Source organism: Urocampus carinirostris, chromosome 14, assembly GCF_059441175.1.
Source record: "Urocampus carinirostris isolate Australia breed hairy pipefish chromosome 14, RoL_Ucar_1.0, whole genome shotgun sequence".
NCBI lineage: Eukaryota > Metazoa > Chordata > Actinopteri > Syngnathiformes > Syngnathidae > Urocampus > Urocampus carinirostris.
The window spans coordinates 18,641,021-18,663,692 of NC_142362.1; the positions used below are offsets into that span (position 1 = coordinate 18,641,021).

Consider the following 22,672-nt stretch of genomic DNA (forward strand, 5'->3'; position numbering starts at 1 on the left):
GATACACTTCATAGTCCATAATATGCGTTTTGTTATGCAAGAATCCTGCAACATAAAAACAAAATAATATTCTTCATATTTAATATATATCTATATATAAGATTCCTCCAGTTACCATATTTTTGTGACTTTGTGGCGCAACTAAAAACCCCAAATGTGACAGAAATTCAAAAGTGTACCTCATAATCCTGTCCACCTTGTAGTCAAGAAATACCTGTAGTTTTTTAAAATTAGATTTTAGACAATATACTGCAATAGAAAACAAAAAAATGTGGTTTATAACATTTTTCCAATATTGTGTATTTTTGGGACTTTAAGGCACCCTTACAAACGCCAAATCTTCCTAAAATGTAAAAGTGTGCTTCATTATAAAAGAAATACATATTTTTTTCGTGTGTTTGTGCAAAATTCTTGCCATATCAAACAAAAGAATTTTGTTCCTAAATATTCATTCGGTACTGCAGTTTTTGGACTTTAAGACACATAGAATATGAGTTTTAAAATGTGACTTATAGTCCAGAAAATACAATTCATTTATTTTAACTGCAAGAATCCTGCTATATAAAACAAAAAAAAATATTGTTTGTAAACAATTATCCAGTTACCATATATTTTGGACAATAAGGCAATCTAAATACCTCAAAATTTTTAGAAATTCAAAAGTAGGCATAATAATCTGGGGCACTTACTGTCCATAAAATACAGTCCAAATTTTCGGGCAGGCAGGGGTTTGCTCCCCCTCTTGAAACAGATAGTACCAGTTTACATGGTAACCAGTAGCAGGAGATGCCTCCTGAACTGACTCAGATACAGCACCTTCATCGTCTGGTTGCTGTTGTCTTTCTGTGTAAAGCGTCATCGCGCTCTTCAGAGATGATTTTGTATATTTTTGTTTCTAGATTTTTGTATCATGTATTTACATGAATAAATGACGAGCAAGATCAAATGAAATGGTTAATTCGATCTATAAAAAAAAAAATGATACATTAAAAAAAATAATTGAATAAAATGGTTCCTTTACAATACCTATATGAATAAATATCTAAATAAATAGATGTAAAATGAAGACATACCCCCCGAACGACTATGGCCAATCAAATTGCCTCCTGCAAGCTTGACCTTTAACTAAACTAGCTTTTGGAATACATTTTTGTATATGGATATATTCCAGACTGGGTAGAAAGCAGCCCATGATTTCCTCGCCAGTATTGATGAATCTTTGTAAATACTGAGCTACAAGTAACGTATGAATATAACTGTCATGACTCTAAATTAGGGGTCGCCAACCTTTGAGCCTGAGAGCTACTTTCTTTGTTACGGATTAGCACGAAGGGCTACCGGTTTGATATGTATTTTTGCTTATTATTCGAGCTAATATCGTTTTTTTGAACAATAAGTTTGTTCTTGCCACTAAGAGGCGCTAAATAATACAAAATGTCCCTTTAAGATCAGGAAAAAAGGGTCAATATTTCCTAGTGATTTTTGACAAAATGTCCGGAATATGAGAAAACAATTCTGTATAGGACAGATGTTTGCATAATTTTGTCACGACCAGAACGGAAGTAGGACCCAAATGCGTACGTTGATCACAAGTTTATTGAGATATAGAGGAAAGGCAACGCCCGCGATCCGGTGCTCGCTGGACGCGGGAGGCAAGCCGCTCACAGAATCGGAACGTGTTCCGAATGCGGAAGTGGATCTTCCGGAGCGGGAAATTGTAGCATAGTAGACGGAAAAATAGGTCGTTAGCCGGGACGGGAGATCAAAACGTGGTCAAAAAACAGGTCTTAGCAGGAGACAAACGGGGAAATCAGGAACGGACGGGTGGAAAATGGGTGAAAGACGGGACAGACGGAAGTCAGAGTCAAAAAATGCTTGCCTTGTGAAAACAGAGGTTCGCTGACAGACTGACAACAGGTGAGTGACAGGACTGAGCATAAGTAGGACGGGGATCCAATCAGGTAGCCGGCAGCAGCTGGCACCAAACGAGCGGGCACAGGTGAATGTAATTAGTCATCATGACAAATCTTTTTGGAGTAATTTTGCATTTCTTATTGATTTTAAAAATAAAATTCTGTCGTATTTTATTTTCTGGACCATAAAGCGCAATGGATTATAAGGCACACTTTTGAATTTCTGGAATGTTTGAGGTTTTAAGGGACTTCTTAGAATCTGAAAATTGCTCTTCTGGTTTTCCGCCAGTGAACGAGTCATTGCCAATGACGTGTATAGCCGTTAATGGTAAAACTGTTTCTTTTCTGTTTCTTTTCCTGGTCTGCCCTGGGCAGGAAGTGGACTCGTGGTCCTTCGACGTGTTCCGCCTGCAGTCAGGCACGGGGGACCACGCCCTCAAGTTTTTGGTCTACGAACTGCTCACGCGTTACGACCTCATCAATAGGTTCAGGGTAAGTGAAGCCAAAGGGGGGTCTCACAGAGGGCCTCTTAGAGGGCCCCAAAAAGGACTGGATGTCTGTGTCATTCAGATCCCGGTGCCGGCACTGGTCCAGTTCGTGGAGGCCCTGGAAACCGGTTACAGCAGACACCAGAACCCGTACCACAACCTGATCCACGCCGCTGATGTCACGCAAACTGCCCACCTCCTCATGTTGCACACCGGCACCATGGTGGGTGACCCTGCCCTAGAAATAATAATCATAATCACAGCATTATCGATATGACACCGAGTTAAACCACCAAAGAAGAGCTGAGTTCTTGCAGTTTTAATTTCCTTCTTCGGATAGTGAAAACTGCAACAATACAATACAGTTTATTGGAAGCATGTGCGAATATGTTCACAAAAACTAAGTACATATAATTTACATCTGTTTGAACCAGTACAAAATATATTTTTTTAGACATTAAATAAACACTTTTAGACATCCTTTAACGTGAATGGGGACAGTGTTGGCATGGAACTGTCAAATCAGCCAAAGGAACAGGAAATAGTGCAGAAAAACCATAAGTAGCATTATTTCGCTAATTTTTTTAACGAAAAGCTCACATAAAAAAATAATATTGATGTAAAACATTGGTCTGCAAGATTTTCAGTACCTAACTAGACCACAAGAGATGCAGATGACATAGGAAAATGCATTTGATTTGATCTCATCATCACACTATTTTTTACTCAAGGTACCATGTTGTACAATATTGTTTTGGCTGAACTCTTTCCCATGATGCTCCATTAGTACATTGCACAATGTGGCACTCACTCTGAGTAAAAATAGTGTGATGGTGAGCTAAAATCGAATGCCTTTTCCTTTGTCACCTACAATCCTATTGGTGTAGTGATTAGGATGAGGCATCGCTTCTCGGCCTTTTGGCTAAGATCAAGTGTAGTATCTGTTATAATTGCTGTAAAAAGTGTAGTATCGCTTCTCAGTCTCTTGACTTAGAGCAAGATAGCATCTGTATCGCTTCCGATTGCAGCATGGATTGATTTTTGTAACGGGGAGATGGAATAGGAGCTTGCTCCGTCCACTCCACGCATCACGCTATTGCAGTACCTCCGGGAACTGTGCATTTGCACTGATCGCTTCTTGGCCTTTTGGCTAGGATCTTGGCTTAGCCTCTTGGCTAGGATCAAGTGTCTCGGCCTGTTGGCTATGAGGTTTATCATGATTTGACTGATAATGGATAATGGACAATGACAAAAAAAAAAAAAATAATCGCCGTGATCCAGGTTTGATACCTGTTGAATCCAATGCTGAGAAAATTTGCTTAGCGGTATTTCCTGATTGATCAATCATTTTTCAAATACATATATGATGCGCACCCAAAATTTTAGGTTTTTTTGGGGGTATTAAAAAGTGTATATATATATATATATATATATATATATATATATATATATATATATATATATATATATATATATATATATATATTAATACATACACACACTCACAAGTAAATATGTTTTAAGCGAAGTACTGGTCTGCACCCTGGTCCAACATTTTTAGGATACAGATAATACCAATAATAATAATGACAATAATAGTCACATAACAGTTATAATAATCATCATAATTGTTAAAACCGGATTAATTATTAATTTTACCCATCTATTTACTATATAATGCTACTTATCACTGAACATCATTAGGACACCAATAATAATGACAAGAAGAACAATAGCGATAATAACAGTTATGATAATAATAATTTTAACAACATTAATAATAATAACAAGAGTAACTATTGGCTTAAAACATCGATTTGCTGTATATTTGTTCTAATCTCTAAATATCATTCAGACCCCATTTTCTTCCTCTCCGCACTTTGGCAATATTGTTTATTTGTATCTGTATTTGAACAGGTGAATATTTGGACATTGTTTGAGCTCATCCTGTAATTTGCTCCAAAGTTTCACTCCACATGCAGACACACACATATTTTTTCTGGTGGTTCTCAGTGCTTTTATCTTTATCTTGAAGTTACTACATTATCATAAAAATGTCAATCATTAAGTCGGGCTGGGCCAGGCCAGGCTTCTCTCGCGCTTATTATTATTTTTTTTTAAATTTTCCATTCATCATATGTTCTGCAATATGTTTATTTTTCTTAGTGGAAGATTCGGGCCGCTCTGGGCGTGTGCCTTGCCGGCCGATCGGTGTCACGATGGCCGATGAGTGCTGTCCACGATTGGCACATACGCTGTTCGGTGGCACTGTGGGACACAAAAGACAGGCGCGCTGCAGAGGAGGGGAGGGGATTTGCTGTCGGGGACCGCCAAAATCACCTTTGGCGTCGCAAAACAAAATGAGGCGCTGTCCGGCGACACTGTCGCACACAGAAGACAAACACGCAGCGGGGGAGGGGCTAAAGAGCTGTTTTCAGAGACAGCCCAAATGTCCAATACTTTGACTAGGCACTGTATATCTGTTTTTAGCAGTTTTCCCCAGTTATTTACTATCTAGTATCAGTATCCCACAAACGCTACTGCTGTTGTAGAAATTGGAGGTCCGATAATCGAGAGAAAGTCTTCTCATAAGTGGATAAAAGAAATAGACAGAGAGCCAGCTTCGTTATGGAGGGAGATGTCACTTTATTGATGCGTCAATAAAGATCTCACCGAGCTAGGAACATGACAATGTATTTAAAGCTGGTAGTGACGATTAGGCTTCGATTGAGTACACCCCAAAAGGCGGTCCTGTATCACGTATCAAGTACAGAGCGTCCCGTCCCTTGCACGCTATCTTCAAGGAAACTTAATGTCTGCCAAGAGTATCTTCAAGGATGTCTACCCGACCTTTTCCCACAAACGTAAGCAAGTCTTTCTAAATTTCCACATGTATGCAAATCCATTCTACATTTGCAAGTGTATTTGCCACAACACTGCCATAGTCCTGCTCATCTTCAAAGAGTGGCATGACGCTGTACTCTGGTAAACGCACCGAAAAACAACGGCAACCAGATGATGAAAGTGTAGTATCTTAGTGGGATCAGGAGACCTCTCCTGGCTCTGGTAACAACGGAGACTGTATCTGTTTCATGTGGGGGAGCAATCCCCTATGCCCCTCAAAAAACGGCCGGGAGAGGGATGGCCACTATGCTGTATTTGCCCAAGACACACCACAGGAAGTGGTGCCCCCGTGATTTTAACAACAATTGTCTTATGGGCAACACAGTGACCCTCAAACTGTATTCCTGTTTGCAGCACTGGCTGAGTGAGCTCGAGATCCTGGCTATGGTTTTAGCGGCGGCCATCCACGATTTTGAGCACACGGGCACCACCAATAACTTTCACATCAGCACCAGGTGAGTAGAAGGACGGCGCCATCTTGTGGCGAACACGGCGTCACGTAGGTGTGCTACTGCCAGGTCGGAGGCGGCCATCTTGTACAATGACCGTTCCGTGCTGGAGAACCATCACGTGAGCGCCGCCTACAGGCTGATGGCCGACCAGGACGCCGACGTTCTCATCAACCTCAACAAGGACGACTGGCGGTGAGCGTTAGCATCGAGACACGTTAGCGCAGGGGTGTCAAACTCGTTTTTCACTGAGGGCCACATCAACATGATGGCTGTCCTCAAAGGGCCTGATTCAACTTAGAAATGGAACTACCCTATTTTCCGCACTATAAGTCCATTGGGGTTTTCAGTCGCTCCAGACGAAAAATGCATGATTAAGAAGGAAAAAACATATATATCCACTGGAGATGAAAATTATAAAACAAAAATGTAATAATTTAAAAATAATTCAATCTTCACTGCTCAACAGTTAAAACATTTTGTATTGTCTATACCTGGGGTCCCGGACTCTCAGCCCGGGGGCTAATTGCGGCCCCCGGATGATAGTTTGAGGTCTCAGCCTTAATAAGAAAATGAAAGTGACGGTGTGTATTATTTTCCCACTAGATGTTGCTGTACTCTGTCGTGCCACTTAAAGCGCAACGGAAAGGATAAATTTCGGAGACAAAGTGACCAAAATGTGCCTTATTACTTTTGGAGAGAAGAGAAATAAGAAAGAAAAAAAAAGAAAAGAAAAGAAAAAAAATCTGAAGGTTTACAACAGTCAGCAATTAGTACGAAGTGTACAGGCCTCTCCTGTGAATGACTTTAGCACATCTGCTGCCAGAGCATAGCACTATTCTCTCACCCTGCTTTTTTGTGATTTTGGTCCATTCTTCTTCCAGCCTCCTCCACAGTTATTTGTAGTGGGTTCCTTGACCATAACCTTGTCACCAATGATTTTCCAGAGGTTCTCTCTTGGGTTGAGATCAGGACTCTGGGCAGGCCATGCCATTAATTAAATGTTTTTACCTTCAAGTGAAATTCTTTACCCATTTTTGCTGTGTGAAACGGTGCGTTGTATTGCATGAAGACTGCAAGCTGATTGGGCGATGAGCACAAGTAAGGAACCAGGTGCAGTTGGAGAAAGTTCTTTAACACATTTGCATTCACTCAGCCATGTAGCTGTATAAAAGACCCAATTCCTGCTGCAGAAAACATGCCCCAAACCATGACACTTACTTCTTTCTCCACCTTTCACTGACTTTTTTTTACACACTTTGGGTTTAATCTTTATCCAACGTGTCGCAGAACATGTTTCCCATCAGACCCAAATAAATGAAATTTTATTTCATCACTGAAGTAACTCTGGACCAATGTTCCCTCTAATTTTCCAGGGGTCTGAGCGTTCACACAAAGTCGGTGAACAGCGCTTGAAACAACAGTGAGCAACCATAATCCCAAGTGTGGCAAGATAATTAATTATCAAACATGACTTGACATCAGGTTACATTTTGCTGAGTTTCCGGCAATGCAAAATTATTTTTCTCTTTTGAATGAATTGACCCATGCACTATTGCAAAGGTTGTACGGCCTACAAACCTCGTTTGTTCTTACAATTCTTTCACAAGATATCCATTTCTTTTTATTTCCTGATATATTTTGTCGCATCATATTAACATTTTTGGGGGCTTATTTAGTCGGTTGCAAGATACAGAACTGTACTTAATCACATTTTTTAGTGGAAGTACAATGTTGGCAACAAGATTCACTTGATATCATTGGAAATTATTTGAATGCAACACAAACTTTTTCTTCTTTTTTCCGTGGTTTTTTTTCTACTTTTTAAAAATTCCTTAAAAAAAATCTCATTGTGTTTATTTTTTTCCGAGCTGTTACTTTTTTCTTTTTGTTCTCTATTTACTTTTTTTCCTACATTTCTTTCTTTTCTTTTTTTCTGGCTTTTTTCTAAATATTTTCCTTCTTTTTCCTCTTCCTTTTGTTTCTTTTTTTCTCAGCTTTTCACTACTTTTTCATTTTGGTATTTTTTTTCTTTTTTGTTCTATTCCCCCCTTCCTTTTACTCATTTTGTGCATAATTTTACATAATATTTGGTCATGTTGGGATTAAAGAAGCAAAAACAACCCGAAGAGCCGTTTAGGACCCGAAAGAGCCGGTTCCTTTTAGTGAGCCGAGCTGAAGAAGCCGGTTCCCCGACAAACTCTACTAACTTTACTCAACTTTGTTTTACTTCGACTCGACTTCAAAATACCGCATTTAGGACACAACGTCAGGGGAACCCGTGTATTTTCACCTTCATGCACTGTAAATTTGACTTGAGTCGCTTCTTAATTAGTAATTTTGAGCCCTCATTTTTGTGTGCTGGCTAGATTTTCTTGTGCGCTGAGAATGTGCGAGCAGTGCGCAATTGCGCACGCGCGCAGCTTAGAGGGAACACTGCTCAGGACCAGTTCTTCTCCGTCCACACAACATGCTCCTCAGCAAAGCTATGTCTAGCTTTTTGATTTTTTTTTCCTAATAAGAGGTTTGGTCACTGCAATGTGGGCTTTTAGTCTGAATGCCCTTAAACGGGCAAACACTGTGTGTGTCGAGACGGATCCTTACCATGTTCAGCACTGAACTGGCAAGCAATTTTGGCTACGATTACCCATTCGCAGTGACCTGTCCTCTCTTGCATTTGTCTTCCGTGGATGACCAGTCTTTTTGGGTGACTTGAATGAGTTTGTAGTTTTGCAAAGATTCAATGTTCTTGTAATTACATATTTGGAATAATCAACTTGTCTTGCTATGTTTGATAGGGTCATCCCTTTCTTTTTTATGTGGAAAAACTGCTGCCAGAGGATTTCAGTCACTTTAGGACACCCCCGTTCTTGCAAAGTTAGTGAAACTGGCAGATAGTAGCCCAGTTAAATAGGGATTGACAGCTAATCAAGGAAATCAGCATCATGTGCTAGATTCTCTAATTTCTAAATGCAGTTTTTTAATTGAAATGCCTTATCCGTTTCGTGAAAAAAATGTCGTTGTTGCATGGTATAAACCAGGAGTTGGAAACCTATGGCTCGCGAGCCATATGTGCCTCTTTTCATGAGCACATTTGGCTCGGAAATAATATCCAGCGTGTGCAATTAATTACTGCATCGACACATGCGAAGTCTAATGTAGCCCTTGCAAAGCTGGGACATCACTAAATGTGGTTGAGCTTCGGTCCAGTACATATAGGGCACAATCTCAAATACATTTTACAGTCATGGGGTAACACCAACAGACTCCTTTTTGGTCGTACGTTGCTAAAGAACCCTTCAATGGAAGCTTATCAAACAATCTATGTTCACTGTTGTGACACTTTATGACAAAAACCCACATAAAAAACTGCAAACACCCGAAAATTCTAGCCAAGCACCCTGAGCAATGTGATTGGGTGAGCAGTAGAACTGGGCAGAGCTATACACTGTCCGAGTTTATAAAGATATAAACTCTTTGCTGGCGAAATCATTCAGATAAAAGCACTCATTGAGTTTTAATCTCCTTCGCGAATGAAGGGAGCACGGCCCAGTCGCCATCTTGCCAGGCTGCCCGGGCCGAACTGCCTACATCCGGTCAGTAGGCGTGGTTTATTGAGAAGTCGCACATAAACGGGAAATGGAGTCACACACATGAGTGTCATAATACATTACAATGAAATTAGACTGAAAACGTAGAAATAGACTGATCTTTGAAACGTGACTATGTGTGTGTGTGATGATTACTTGTATATTAGGAATATAAAGACAGGTTAAACATGTTAATTTCATAGCATGGGAGTCTGAGAAATACACACTTAAAAATAGCTAACTTTACAAGGACACAGCACCCGCACTGTTTCTTCCCCTCGCCCAGTGCTGTCTGCAACGAAGGAAATACGTTGGATTCCTCGTTTGCAATATGTTGTGTCATTTTTACTAATGAACTTTACTAGCCCTTTGTTTTGAAACCATTACTTAGGACAAATGATGGTCAAATTGAGCATGATCACTCTGCAGGAGGGGGACAAATTTTAAGTGGTATATTTATCCATCCATTATCTGCACTGCTTATCCTCAGTAGGGCCGCGGGGGTGCTGGAGCCCATCCGAGCTAACTTCGGGCAGTGGGCAGGGGACACCCTGAACTGGTTGCCAGCCTGTCGCAGGGCATACAGGGACAGACAATTCGCTCGCTCATTCACACCTAGGGACAATTTGGACCGGCCAATTCACCTGACATGCATGTTTTTGGAATGTGGGAGGAAACCGGAGTGCCCGGAGTAAACCCACGCAAGCACAGGGAGAACATGCAGACTCAACACAGGAGGGTTTGATTTCACCACCGCAGAACTGTGCCGCACACTTGCTAACCACTGCGCCGCCGTGATGCCCTGGTATTTTTTATATCAAAAAATATGTGTCGTCTTGAAAGGCAATTTAAAATGAAAATAAAATAGAGAACAGCAGGCTGAATATGTGTACTGCATACTAACGTTACGTGACTGACATGCCTGGTAATGTCAGTGACGACGTAACATATTAAGTGTTATTCAGATAAATCTAGCATAAAGATCATGCTACCAGTTTCAAAAACACTAAATCCAATGAAATCTGCATTCTCTGTGTCACTTTTACTCCCCCAACTAGGAAGATAGCCCATGCACCGCTTACTCTTACCACGTTGCTTACTTCAGACTCATTGTCCCCTCCGCTTCTCGCTCACTCCAAACTTTGTTTCGGGTGCTCGATGACCCTTCACAGCTGCGTAATTCACTATTTGCGACTTGTAACCTCCAAAATCTGAATTTTTTTAGGGTGCTATTTTTGTTTCGCCCCTTCTCATTTGTTTTTATAAATTACTCGCAATATTGAAATGATCAACACAAACGTATAGTGCCCTCTTGTGGTTTAGTGTGAAAATAAGTTGTAAAATGATACAATAATGTGTTAATAAAAGTAGGAGTAAATATTTTACATGGTTGGATTCCCTCGACGGTCCTGGATGTAACAAGGCCATGTTTGTGGACAATTATCTCATTCAATGACTCCCGAGGGACGTAATTGGTGAGATTTTCAGCCTTTATAGTTTTCGGGTATCTCGTTTGAGACTGATCGTGATGTTTCTGCGATTAGGGTATTTTGAAATGATCGTTATATCTTGAATCCCAAAGGTTTAAGCTTTCCAATGATATGTGGCATGACATATTTTAGCGACTGGTGACATCGTACATGCTTCTCTACATTTTGTCGGAACGTTTAGGGCACAGATGTCAAACAGGCGGCCCGCGGGCCAGATCAGGCCCACCAATGGTTTAAATCCGTCCCGCAAGACAACAGTGAGAGAAGCGCAAGAGGAAAATGAGCCGTAGAATTTAAGTATTTTCACCGAATGTCACCAAAGCCAGTTAACACTTGCAAAACAATTGTGGTAGTATTTCTCCATTTCTCTCCGACTCACTTCTTTTTTATTTATTTCTCCCTCTTTTTCTTTCTCCTGTTCACTCTCTTTCTCTCTTTTTCTCGATTTCTCTCTCACTCTCTAACTCTTTATTTTCCTGTGTTTTACTCTCTTTCTATTTTCTCTCTCTAATTTACACTTTAATTCTCTTTCTTTCTATTTTTCTCTTACTTTCTCACCCTCTTTCTTTCCCTTTTTTGACCTCTCTCCCTCTTTCTCACCTCACTTTGTCTCTTTTTCTACTGCTGACTCTTTTTCTTTCTGTCGTTTCACTTCTCTTATCCTTTTTGTCTTTCTCTTTTTTCACTTTCTTTTTTTCTCTATATTCATTTCCCCCTTCTTCTCCATTCATATCTCTATTCTGCTCTCTCCTTTTCTCTCACTGTTACTCTATCTCCCTTGTTCACTCTCTCTTTCCCTCCCTCTCATTCTCTCTCTCTTTTTCTCCCTCCCTTTTTCTCTTAAACTTACTAGTCCGGCCCCCGTGAGATTTTTTTATAGCATTTGTGGCCCCCTGCTAAAACGAGTTTGACACCCCTGGTTTAGGGGTTAAGATCTTGTGAGCCACATAAAACGGTGCGGCGGGCCATTTTTTGGCCTGTGGGCCACGAGTTTAACAGCTGACGTGCGTGTGGCGTTCAGGGAACTTCGGGCGCTGGTGATCGAGATGGTGATGGCCACCGACATGTCCTGCCACTTCCAGCAGATCAAGAGCGTCAGGAACGCGCTAACGCAAACACACAGGTAACCGTCAAAAGAGCTAACAATCGAATTCAGAGTGGAAAATTGCCCTTGCTAATGAATAATAGGACGCCCGGTCCATTTCTAACCTCAGTTTTTGGTCCCCGAGTGGTGATTTCTACTTTTGTTTTGTTTTGTTTTGTTTGTTTGTTTGTGTCCAGCGTGGACAAAGTGAAGGTTTTGTCACTGATGCTTCACGCGGCCGACATTAGCCATCCCGCCAAAAGATGGCCGCTGCATCAGCGATGGACACACAACCTCATGGAGGAATTCTTCCGACAGGTACTAGCAAACACGACTGACGCACAGCAGCCAAAAACACTCATTATTTACAGCTTTTAATGTTTAAAGGTTGCTCGCTAATGCTATTGCTAATTCTTGATGTTAGCCTTCTAATACTATTGTGAATTCTTGCTTTTAGCTTGCAAATACTATCACTGATTCTTGCTGTTAGCTTGCTCAGACCATTGCTATTTCTCTGTTAGTCTGCTAATACTACTGCAAATTCTCGCTTTTAATTTCCTAATACTATTACTAATTCTTGCTTTTGGCTTGCTCATGCCATTGCTAATTTTTGCTGTTTGATTGCCAATACTATTACAAAGTCTTTCTGATAGCATGCTAATACTATCACTAATTATTGCTGTTGGCTTGGTAACACCATCGCTAGTTCTCGTTGTTAGCTTGTTTAATACTATTAATAATTCTTGCTGTTAGCTTGCTAATACAATCGCTAATTCTGTCTGTCAGCTTGTCAGTAATATCGCGGATTCTTGCTGTCAGCTTGCTAATACCATTGATAATTCTCTGTTAGCCTGCCAACACTACTGTAACCTCCTGCTTTTAATGTCATAATACTATCGCTAATTCATGCTTTTAGCTTGCTAATACTACTCTAAATTTTTGCTGTTAGCTTACTAACACCATTGCTAATTCTGGCTGTTAGCTTGCTAATACAATTGCCAATTCTTGCAGTTAGCTTGCTAATACAATCGCTAATTCTGGCCGTCAGCTTGCTAATACTATTACTAATTATTGCTGTTGGCTTGCTCATACTATTGCTAATTCTTGTCGTCAGCCCGATAATGGTATAGTTCATTCTTGCTTTTACCTTGCTAATACTACTGCAAATTCTTGCTTTAGCTTGCTAATACTATGGCTGATTCTTACTCTTCGCTAGCAATTACTACTAAAAATTCTTGCTATTAGCTTTGTCATACCATTGGTATTTCCTGCTGTAAGCCTGCCATAACTATTGCTAATTATTGCTGTTTGCTTGCCAATGCAATTGCTCATTCTTGCTGTTAGCTTTCTCATACCATTGCTAATTTTTGTTGTTATCCTGCAAATGCTATTACTAATTCTTGTGGTGACTTGCTAATACTATTGCTAATTGTCACTCTTAGCTCTCTAACGCTATTGCTATTTCTTGCCATTAGCCTGCTAATACTATGGCTATATCTTACTGTGAGCTTGCATACTAACTAACACTACCTATTATGTGTTGCAGTCCTACTTTTATCTACGCGTTAGTGCCAACACTGCTTGCAAATGATTTTTTTGTTGGCAGGGCGACAAGGAGGCGGAGCTCGGCCTTCCCTTCTCGCCTCTCTGCGACCGCAAAGCCACCGTCATCGCGCAATCGCAGATCGGTAAGCAATAGTACAGTTTTGCTCGCTAATGCTATTTAGTTTGTGGCGCTAATGCGGAAGCAACCGACCGATGGGCCGGCAGGTTTCATCGACTTCATCGTGGAGCCCACCTTCAGCGTCCTGGTGGACACCTGTGAGAAGGTAATGGCGCCCCTGCTGGATGAAGAGAGGAAGGGGAGGGAAACCGGAACGCGGCGCTGCAGGTGAGACAACGTTTTTCAACAGAGTGAGTTATCTTTACATAGATACAATCTCTCCTGAGATTAACTCATGCACAATAGCAGTTTATCTTTAAGTGTTAACACACACAATATCAAGTAGGGTGGGAAAAATTCTTGAGTCGCTAAAATTTGAACAGGAGCCAGGTCAGAAAAAAAGGCAGATTCATGTCCCATTTTTGTTCTCGTATGACGCTCTTTTTTTTTCCAACCGAAAAAAAGATATCGTCATCTCCAACTTTATCGTCAAATATGACACTAGAGAGACAGAGAGGGATGACAAGACGTCCAAGAGTGTGTTGGAAATTTTAGAAAGTGAACACCTTGTGTGTTTAAAACAATATTAGGTTGCTGATGTGCTCTAAATGTGAATTAAAACAAAGCATACTTTATCGGCCATGTGAGAGAGAAAGTTTTGCTCATTACATTATACTACAAGGTTGAAATGTGAGCACTTTTTTGTTGGACTAAATTTAAGTACCTGATTTTGGTTCCCTCCATTTCTTTTATTCAAGGTTACATTCCTCATTTATCTTAAACACAATTTCATCATTTACATTTACTGTATTTTGTATTTTATTTTTAGTAATCGCAAAGTAATCGCAAAGTACTATCTCCCTTTGTTAAGTACCTCAATTTCATCATTTGAATTGAAAAACAATGAAGTTGACTACTTTAGGGTTTTCTTGCATGAAATGTAGTATCTTGATGAATAATTCATTAAAAAAAAAAACAATTAGAAAAAACGTTTACCAAGGTACTTGAATTTTGGCCTCCAAACCAATGAAAAAATACAGATTTTATGGGGGCACACTAAGAGACACAGGATAGGAAAGCAACAAAATTACAAAGCATTTTGTTAGAAGTACTTTTTTGTTCAACATATATGTTCGTGGGCAGCACAGCGGCGCAGTGGTTAGCGTGTGTGTGGCACAGTTCTGAGGTCGTGGGAACCTCCCAAGTGGGTTCAAATCCAGCTCTCGGCCTTACTGTGCGGAGTTTGTATGTTCTCCCCGTGCTTGCGTGGGTTTCCTCCGGGCACTCCGGATTCCTCCCACATTCCAAAAACATGCATTTCAGGTGAATTGGCCGGTCCAAATTGTCCCTAGGTGTGACTGTGCGAGTGAGTTGTCTGTCCCCGTGTGCCCTGCGATTGGCTGGCAACCAGTCCGGGGTGTCCCCTGCCCACTGCCCGATGATTGCAGGGATGGGCTCCAGCATCCCCGCGACCCTACTGAGGATAAGCAGTGCAGCTGATGAGATGAGATGAGATATATGTTCGTATTGTATTTTTTATCATTTTCGTTTTACCATTTAGTTTGCTCTCCGCTGAGTAAAATGATTTATTTAAGGATTTGAAAGTCTTTTTTTTAATGTTACTTTTTTACCTGAATTTGGAAACGTTTTGTTAGATTTCCTATATATTATAGTAGAAAGGAGCTAAAGCGTCTTTAAACTGCTGCAAAGACACCCAGACTCTACTTTATGATCTTGTGAGTGCAATCATTCTCCTTGAACAGTGTTTACATTACTTTTATTTTAAGTAAAATAATATTGGGATGCTGTTTCCTCAAATGTTCTCTGGTTGATAAATGGTATTCAGTAAATACAGCTAAAGTGTGTGGTTTATTTTGTGAGTTACGCTTAGCTTTGGCAACATATATTGGAAAGATTTAAAACTACGACATGTTGCATCGCATTTTTCTCTTATGCTTCTCTCAGCATTGTCTCGTGGGCCGGATAAAGTCCCTTGGTGTGCCTAAACCGGCCTATGAGCCATATTTTGCCCACTTCTGCCCTAGTCCTTCCCCTTTTGTTAACAGCCAACCACTTTTGCAGTCTGACAGGAAGCGGTTCGGTGGCAGTGGAGTCGCTGCAGAGGCGGGGCGGTGGTCGCCACGGCAATCAACAGGATCCTGACTTTTCATTGGGCACCGTCGACCTGCCCGCCCTCCGGAAGCACCTGAGCGACGTGATTGGTGGAAACAAGGAACGCTGGAAGGAGCTCTCCAATGACGGTGCGTCTAACTCTGATGGGGTCTCACACTCAATTGATTTGGGGCCCGCCCACCAGAAACTTTCCATTGCATTTAAATATTTTCTAGTAAAAAATCGCTACACAAAATAAGATCCAATAATAAAAAACAGCAATAATCAATGTGAAAATAAAATCAATCAATCTGTAAGAAATGCAAATATAATTTCCATGAGCTGCACTTTCTTATTTACACTAAAAGTTGCTGTATTGTACTGTGCAACCAAATTCAAGTGCAAAAAAATCACAAGGAAGAATACAACCTATGGAGACTCAAATTGACTAAACCACAACATTTTTCTTCTTGTCTTTTGCTTGGTTTTTGTTTTTCGGGTAGCGGTAGTTGCAAGACGGCAAATTACCTTCCCGTCGGTGTGATGTGACTAGGGCTGGTAGAATGGAGTTAGTGGGTGGATGCTGAAGGGGGAGATGTTGTTAAACGTTCACCCCAAAGTTTTAATTTACTACATCTTAGGCTTTGTGAAAAACATTTTTTGTTGGTGTCATATTGTGGGGGAAATACCTTAAAGAGGGGTCAAAAACATTTTATTTCACATCTTAAAGGGACAATGTGTATCATTTGACTGCTAGATGTCTCTGTATAGTGATACTAAAAACAAGCTAAAAAGCACGAGGAATAATACAAACCACAGGGACCCAAGTTGACCAAACGCTACCATTTTGCTTTCTCATTTTCTGCCTAGCCTTTCGCAATGTTTTCGGTTTTAGGGGGGTACCCATTGCAGCAAAATGGCCGACAATGATGTCAGCTGCCTCTAGGCAAGCCTCATCTTATGCCAATTATTTCTTCAAAATAAGAACCAAAAATAAAAAGGGAAAAAAAAGAAAAAAATACCCGTTTTTTGTTCTCTATATTCACTTTTTCTTCAAGAAACAAAAATAGCAGCAAAACCAAATTGACTTAAAGTACTGTATATACTCTCATATAAGCCTAATTGCATATAAGCCCAATTGCATATAAGCATCCCCCTAAAACTGCCTTGAAATTGCCACATGCTAAAAGAAATTCAAACTACTAATCAAGCATATACCTAAACATCGATAATTACGTAATTATGTGGTTAATAGAGATTCATATAATGGTATAAAGGTAAAAATATAACATTTTTAAACTATTTACTGTACCTTACAGTACATGATTTTCATGTTTTGCAACCATTTCCTTCTTTAACACGATCGTTGTTGTCAACTGTTTTCCACCTTTCTTTCCCCTTATCGCTAATTTTCGTGTGATCCATTATTATGGGCAAAAAAAGGAATTAAAACCTACAACATCACAATAAAATGAGATGTGGTCCCTGTCAACCGTGCTGATTGACTGGCACGGAGGAAAAGATCAAACAGAACATTATTGCCATATACTTTTAAGGAGTGTAATCGACCCTATGTTTTTTCTTCTTAGCATTATTTTGCTAGGACGGAAGGCCCGCAACCCAATGAAAACGGGTCTGGGGGCCAATTTGGGGTTCTGACCCACCAGTTGAGAAACACTGCCTTGAACCACTGTATATACTTGGCATTTTTGAGGGATCCATTATTATTGGCAGAAAAGGGAAATAAACCAACAACATCACAATAAAATGAGATGTGGTCCCTGTCAAAAGTAAAATGAATGCAAAATTCTTTGTGTATTTTAAAACTTGCGTTTATGTCATTGTTCGTGTATTTTTGCTTTCTTTAAATATATTTCAACCACCAGAAGGTGCTTAATAATACACACTGTCCCTTTAAACTTTCATATTGAGGTGGGGGTTTCTAACTATCATTCCGTGAGCCACAATTGGCCCCTGGGCTGCGAGTTTGAGACCCTTGGTCCACCTGGTTGCTATGGTAACAGCAGCACACCAACGCCGGCGTCTTCTTACACCTTGGCCAGAACTGACCAATAAGGAGCAAGGAGAGCCAGAGGGGGAGGAATCTGACGTCGACCAACCATTGGAGGAGAACCATGACGACCTCGCCGGATGCAACGGGAGAGCCAATCCCGTGGCAGGGGCGGAGCCTGCAGAGGAGGACCAGGAAGTGCCTGAAAATGTATAAGGGAAGGGGGTGGGTCCCTCTCTGTTGCCGTGGTGACAGACGGCAAAGCACCCATCAAATTTTCCTTGGCGACGGACCTTAACGGGGCAGTTTTCTCGCGCATACGCCCGCCATGTTGTCAATGGCGCCCGACGAGCTTTAGCTTAGCGTCCCGTCAAATTAGCTATCCGTCCATTCTATGTGACTAGTGCCGCCATCTTGTTTTCCTCTTTGTCAATCATTTTCCCAGAAAACAAAAGAGGGAGCAACATGTTAGTTCATGCATTGGATTTCAAATCAAACTCTTGAACAGACGTCACTGAACGTTTCATTGAAAATCACAAATTCAGGGGTCGGGAACCTTTTTGACACAAAGAGACATTTAAGTCAAATATTTCAGGCTTTTTGGGAGCCATTTTGAGAACATTTAACAAATTTATGGAATTTATATAATGCCGGCTGGGTGGTTAGCGCGAAGCCCCACAGTGCGGAGGTTCAGGGTTCAAGTCCAGCGATTGCAGCCTGTTCTGAGGTCATGGGATCAAACCTTCCCGTGTGGAGTTTGCATGTTCTACCCGTGCTTGTGTTGGTTTACTCCCACATTCCCAAATGCATGTCAGGTTAATTGGCTGGTCCAAATTGTCCCTAGGTGTGAATGAGCGAGTGAATTGTCTGCCTTCGTGTGCTCTGCGAGTGGCTGGCAGCCAGTTCAGGGTGTCCCCTGCCCACTAGATAGCTGGGATGGGCTCCAGCACCCCAGGGACCCTACTGAAGATAAGGGGTGCAGATAATGGATGAATGAATATATAATGCCAGGGCCTTTGTCCCATATCAATGTAAATATGCTAGGGCTGCAACTAACGATTAATTTGAATCCGACAATTATTTTTTTGATTAATCGATAAATCGGATTTCTAATTTTTCTTTTTTCAAGTATTGAAGTTTTGGACCTATACAAAGTATTCTATGATATAAAACAATTTTAAAGGGCAAGGTACAGATACTCTTTTCCTACCACCAAAGAAGTTCTTGTTTTAAGAAAAACTTTTTTTTATCGGCTTGGCTTACTAAAAACGGCTCTTCAAATAATTTTTGTCGCTTTATTCCCCAAATGATCAATTATTATTTCAGGACCAGAACAGAAACAGGACCCAATTGCGTTACGTTTCTCACTAGTTTTATTAAAGGAAACCTTTCTATTATCTTTTCTTTTTTTTCTCCTTGTCCACTTTTCGCGAGTCTTTTGTGGGGCCCATTGTGAATGATAGCTTTGTGTAGCAGTACCATACAGTAGACTGTTTCCAGAGCGGGAAGGGGACATAAAGAGCATACCGGGATTCATGCATACACACCGAGTTGCCAGGTAGAACTCTGGGGGCGGCAAATGGGAGCGCAAACTGTCATGTATTTTAGACCTTGTAACCTTGCTGCTTCCCCCACATGGGTCCATCACTCCAAAAACAGATTCTGTTATAAAGGGAAAAGCAAGGAGTAAAGAAACAAGAAACAGACAAACCTGGCGTGGTGGTGGAGATAAAAATGACCCGACCACGTGTGATGTTCAAAATGTTTTTATAACCAGTTCAGGATAATTGAGCACAGGTGTGTGGTGATTGGCTACACCTGAGCCCAGTTAAAGCCCCAGTGGGGGCCCTTTGGTGTTAGGAGGTGTTTTAGACCCTAACATCGAACCCACTTTTATTTTAGAATTGCTTAGGTTATGAAAAAAAACGACTTTGTACATCCCAGAGAATGCTTTAATGACTTAAATTATATCTGTGAGCACAGGCAATTGAGGTTCATGGCTTTGGGGGTGCTGAACACCCAGAATGTCTGGCGAGAGCGGTGCTAGGAATCAAATGGACTGAACCATTTCAAGGCAGTGGAGTATTTCCACATTTTTGTTTTGTTTTCCTTTTTAAAAAAAATCTCTAGCGTTTTTCCATTATAATTAAGCCTATCCTGTCCTTCCTTAAGAAATGGAGAGTTTTAAAAATGAATACCTGTCAACCTCCATGGCTCCATGCCCTTACAAACTATCGTGTTTTCCCTTACAAAATACAAAATAATCTTACACCATATTTTTTTTTTTTCAAACGTGTTCATCTAGGTCAACATGTTATATTGTACATGTGTTTCGTTATATCATATATATTGTTAATTAACATTTTGTTGTGAGATACTGAGTTGCTCGACATTAACGAGGTTTATTATTAAGAAACCAGCTCGGTGGCCTCAGGGGTATGGCACCCGCCCCGAGACTGGGAGGTTGTGGTTCAAGGCTCGGCCGAGTCATACCTAAGACTTAAAACATTGGTACCCGTTGCCTCCCTGCTTGGGAGGGGTTGGAATTGGGGGGTTTGGTCACCTAATGACTCCCAACACCTCAGTTGGGTTGAGCGAGGGGGCTGGGAATCCCCTCCTCTAAATCAATCTCTCAAAAAGAGTCAGAAATGACTCTAGCCACTTCCCACTAGGGGGATATGGCTGCGGTAATTATTAAAAAAAAGTTCAAAAATGAAGTAGCTTGGACGTTCACTGTAGAAGGAAAAAATACATGCTTATATAATTAAGTAGAATAATACATTTTCTTATTCAAATTCATCTCATCTCATCTGCTGCACCGCTTATCCTTCAGTAGGGTCGCGGGGGTGCTGGAGCCCATCCCAACAATCATCGGGCAGTGGGCAGGGGACACCCTGAACTGGTTGCCAGCCAATCGCAGGGCACACGGGGACAGACAACTCACTCGCTCAGTCACACCTAGGGACAATTTGGATCGGCCAATTCACCTGAGATGCATGTCTTTGGAATGTGGGAGGAAACCGGAGTGCCCGGAGGAAACCCACGCAAGCACGGGGAGAACATATAAACTCCGCACAGTAAGGCCGGGAGCTGGATTTTAACCCACGCAGGAGGTTCCCACGACCTCAGAACTGTGCCGCACCCGCGCTAACCACTGCGCCGCCGTGCTGCCCTTATTCAAATTATTCATTCATTTTCTGCATTAAATTATTGTTGGTAACATACTGCTTAAAGGGATAACCACAAACATGTCTTTTTTCATTTTCTCATTTCATACTTCCTTTTTTTTCTTAAGTTCTTTATACAACATAATAATTTGGAACATAATGCATCAAAGCAAGTGAGCCGTTTGAGAGCCGGCTCTCTTTAATGAGTTGAGCCGAAAAAGCCGGTTCTCTAAAAAGAGGCGGACTTCCTTTCACTACATCAAACCGCTCGCTTCGTTTGCAACAAAAAAAACGATACCGAGATAGAGGATACCGCGGCGAACTTTTGACCTGATTGATTTGCCGTTTTGTGATAGTCGGTGTATACCGGATGGTACCCATAGTTGACAAATTTGCGTTTTTCCGTACAGATTTTCTCGTACGTCGTACATGTCTTAAAATGCATAATAAACCTACTTTTTACTGCAAAAACGTAGAGGTTGACAGGTATGAAAATGCCATAATTAACAGGCTGGTTACGCCCATGTTTCTGAGCCAAATGTACTCCTAAAAAGAGCCAGATCTGACTCTCATGGGTTCCCGACCCCTGCACTAACAATTGCACATGGCACGCACGCGTTAGCCCTAACGCGATGATGCCAGTGCGCTGCCTTCTGTGACCAGCAGGGGACAGCGCACAAACATCCTCCCCTGCGCAGTCGTCCCCGGCTGTCACCTTCAATCAAGTCACGGTGGGCAGGGTGGGAAGGGTATCGATGTCCGAGGCCACGCACACTACTGTCGACCCTGCCCCCTCCCCTAAATCCGACCCAGGCAGCTCTGGCTACGTCACCAAAGTGTGAGCGAATCAACCATGTATTCATCTTTGAATGTGAAATAAAAAAGCTCTGTAAATGGAATGCATTATTAGAATTCTTATTTGAAAGTTACAGTTGGAAACCTGCCAATACCTCAATATTTTCTTTTTTTCTTTATTTGACCCGACCTTGCCTTGACCCTAGCTCCTGCGCCCCCAAGTAAGTGGAGTTGGAGACCCCTGACCTGAACTTTCTTTTGAATGAATGAATGAAAACTTTATACAAACATAAAAATGAAACCAGAACAAAAACAATAACACAACAACAAAATAATATTACATAACATGTTCGAAAAGGGGTAAGAAGCACATGCTTATATTCCCTGCCCCTTCATCTTCCCTATTAAATACACCAATTATATAATAACAATTGTAATAATATTAATAATAACAGTTATGATATAACAATAGCAAAAATAACAAAGATAACCATAGTTCTAGACGCACTATTCCTAATCTCTCTTATCACTCATACCCGATTTTCTTCATCTCCCAGTAATGTTTTTTGTATTTTGATTTGAACACAGGAATAGTTGGAAATTGTTTGCTCTCGTCTTATAAATTGTTCCAAAGTTTGACTCCACACACAGACACACACATACTCTTCCTGGTTGTTCTCATCTTTGGGATTTTGAATTTACTACAGACCCTCAAGTTATAATTTCCCTCTTTCCGAATGAATAATTTATGGATGTTTTCTGGCACTATGTTTTGTTGACCTTAAATAGCAGTTGTGCAGTGAAAAATTTTACTTAATTATCTAAGTTTAATAATTTGGACTGCAGGAATAAAATATTAGTATGATCCTGATATCCTATCCTGTGTATGGTTCTTATTGCAAGTTTTTGGAGGATAAAAAGGGCTGTAGTGAACTTTTGTAATTATTGCCCCAGACTTCTGCACAATATGTTAAGTATGACAGAACTAAAGAACAATATAATAAAT

The 22,672-nt window shown here is 40.9% G+C and overlaps 1 protein-coding gene and 1 pseudogene across 2 annotated transcripts in view; both read left to right on the forward strand.

The window, feature by feature from the left end:
* The window catches only part of pde1a (phosphodiesterase 1A, calmodulin-dependent), a 33,088-nt gene extending 11,318 nt beyond the window's left edge, over positions 1 to 21,770 (forward strand). For both annotated transcript variants that reach the window (XM_088353579.1, XM_088353578.1), the window contains 10 exons: positions 2,289 to 2,405; positions 2,484 to 2,624; positions 5,660 to 5,760; positions 5,824 to 5,949; positions 11,856 to 11,957; positions 12,116 to 12,236; positions 13,525 to 13,606; positions 13,689 to 13,809; positions 15,664 to 15,842; positions 17,757 to 21,770. In XM_088353579.1, the coding sequence (XP_088209705.1) occupies positions 2,289 to 2,405; positions 2,484 to 2,624; positions 5,660 to 5,760; positions 5,824 to 5,949; positions 11,856 to 11,957; positions 12,116 to 12,236; positions 13,525 to 13,606; positions 13,689 to 13,809; positions 15,664 to 15,842; positions 17,757 to 17,920 (1,254 nt within the window). In that variant the 3' untranslated portion in view covers positions 17,921 to 21,770. The remainder of the gene's footprint in view (positions 1 to 2,288; positions 2,406 to 2,483; positions 2,625 to 5,659; positions 5,761 to 5,823; positions 5,950 to 11,855; positions 11,958 to 12,115; positions 12,237 to 13,524; positions 13,607 to 13,688; positions 13,810 to 15,663; positions 15,843 to 17,756) is intronic.
* On the forward strand, positions 3,304 to 3,528 carry LOC148352868 (U2 spliceosomal RNA; annotated as a pseudogene).
* Positions 21,771 to 22,672: the final 902 nt, after the last annotated feature.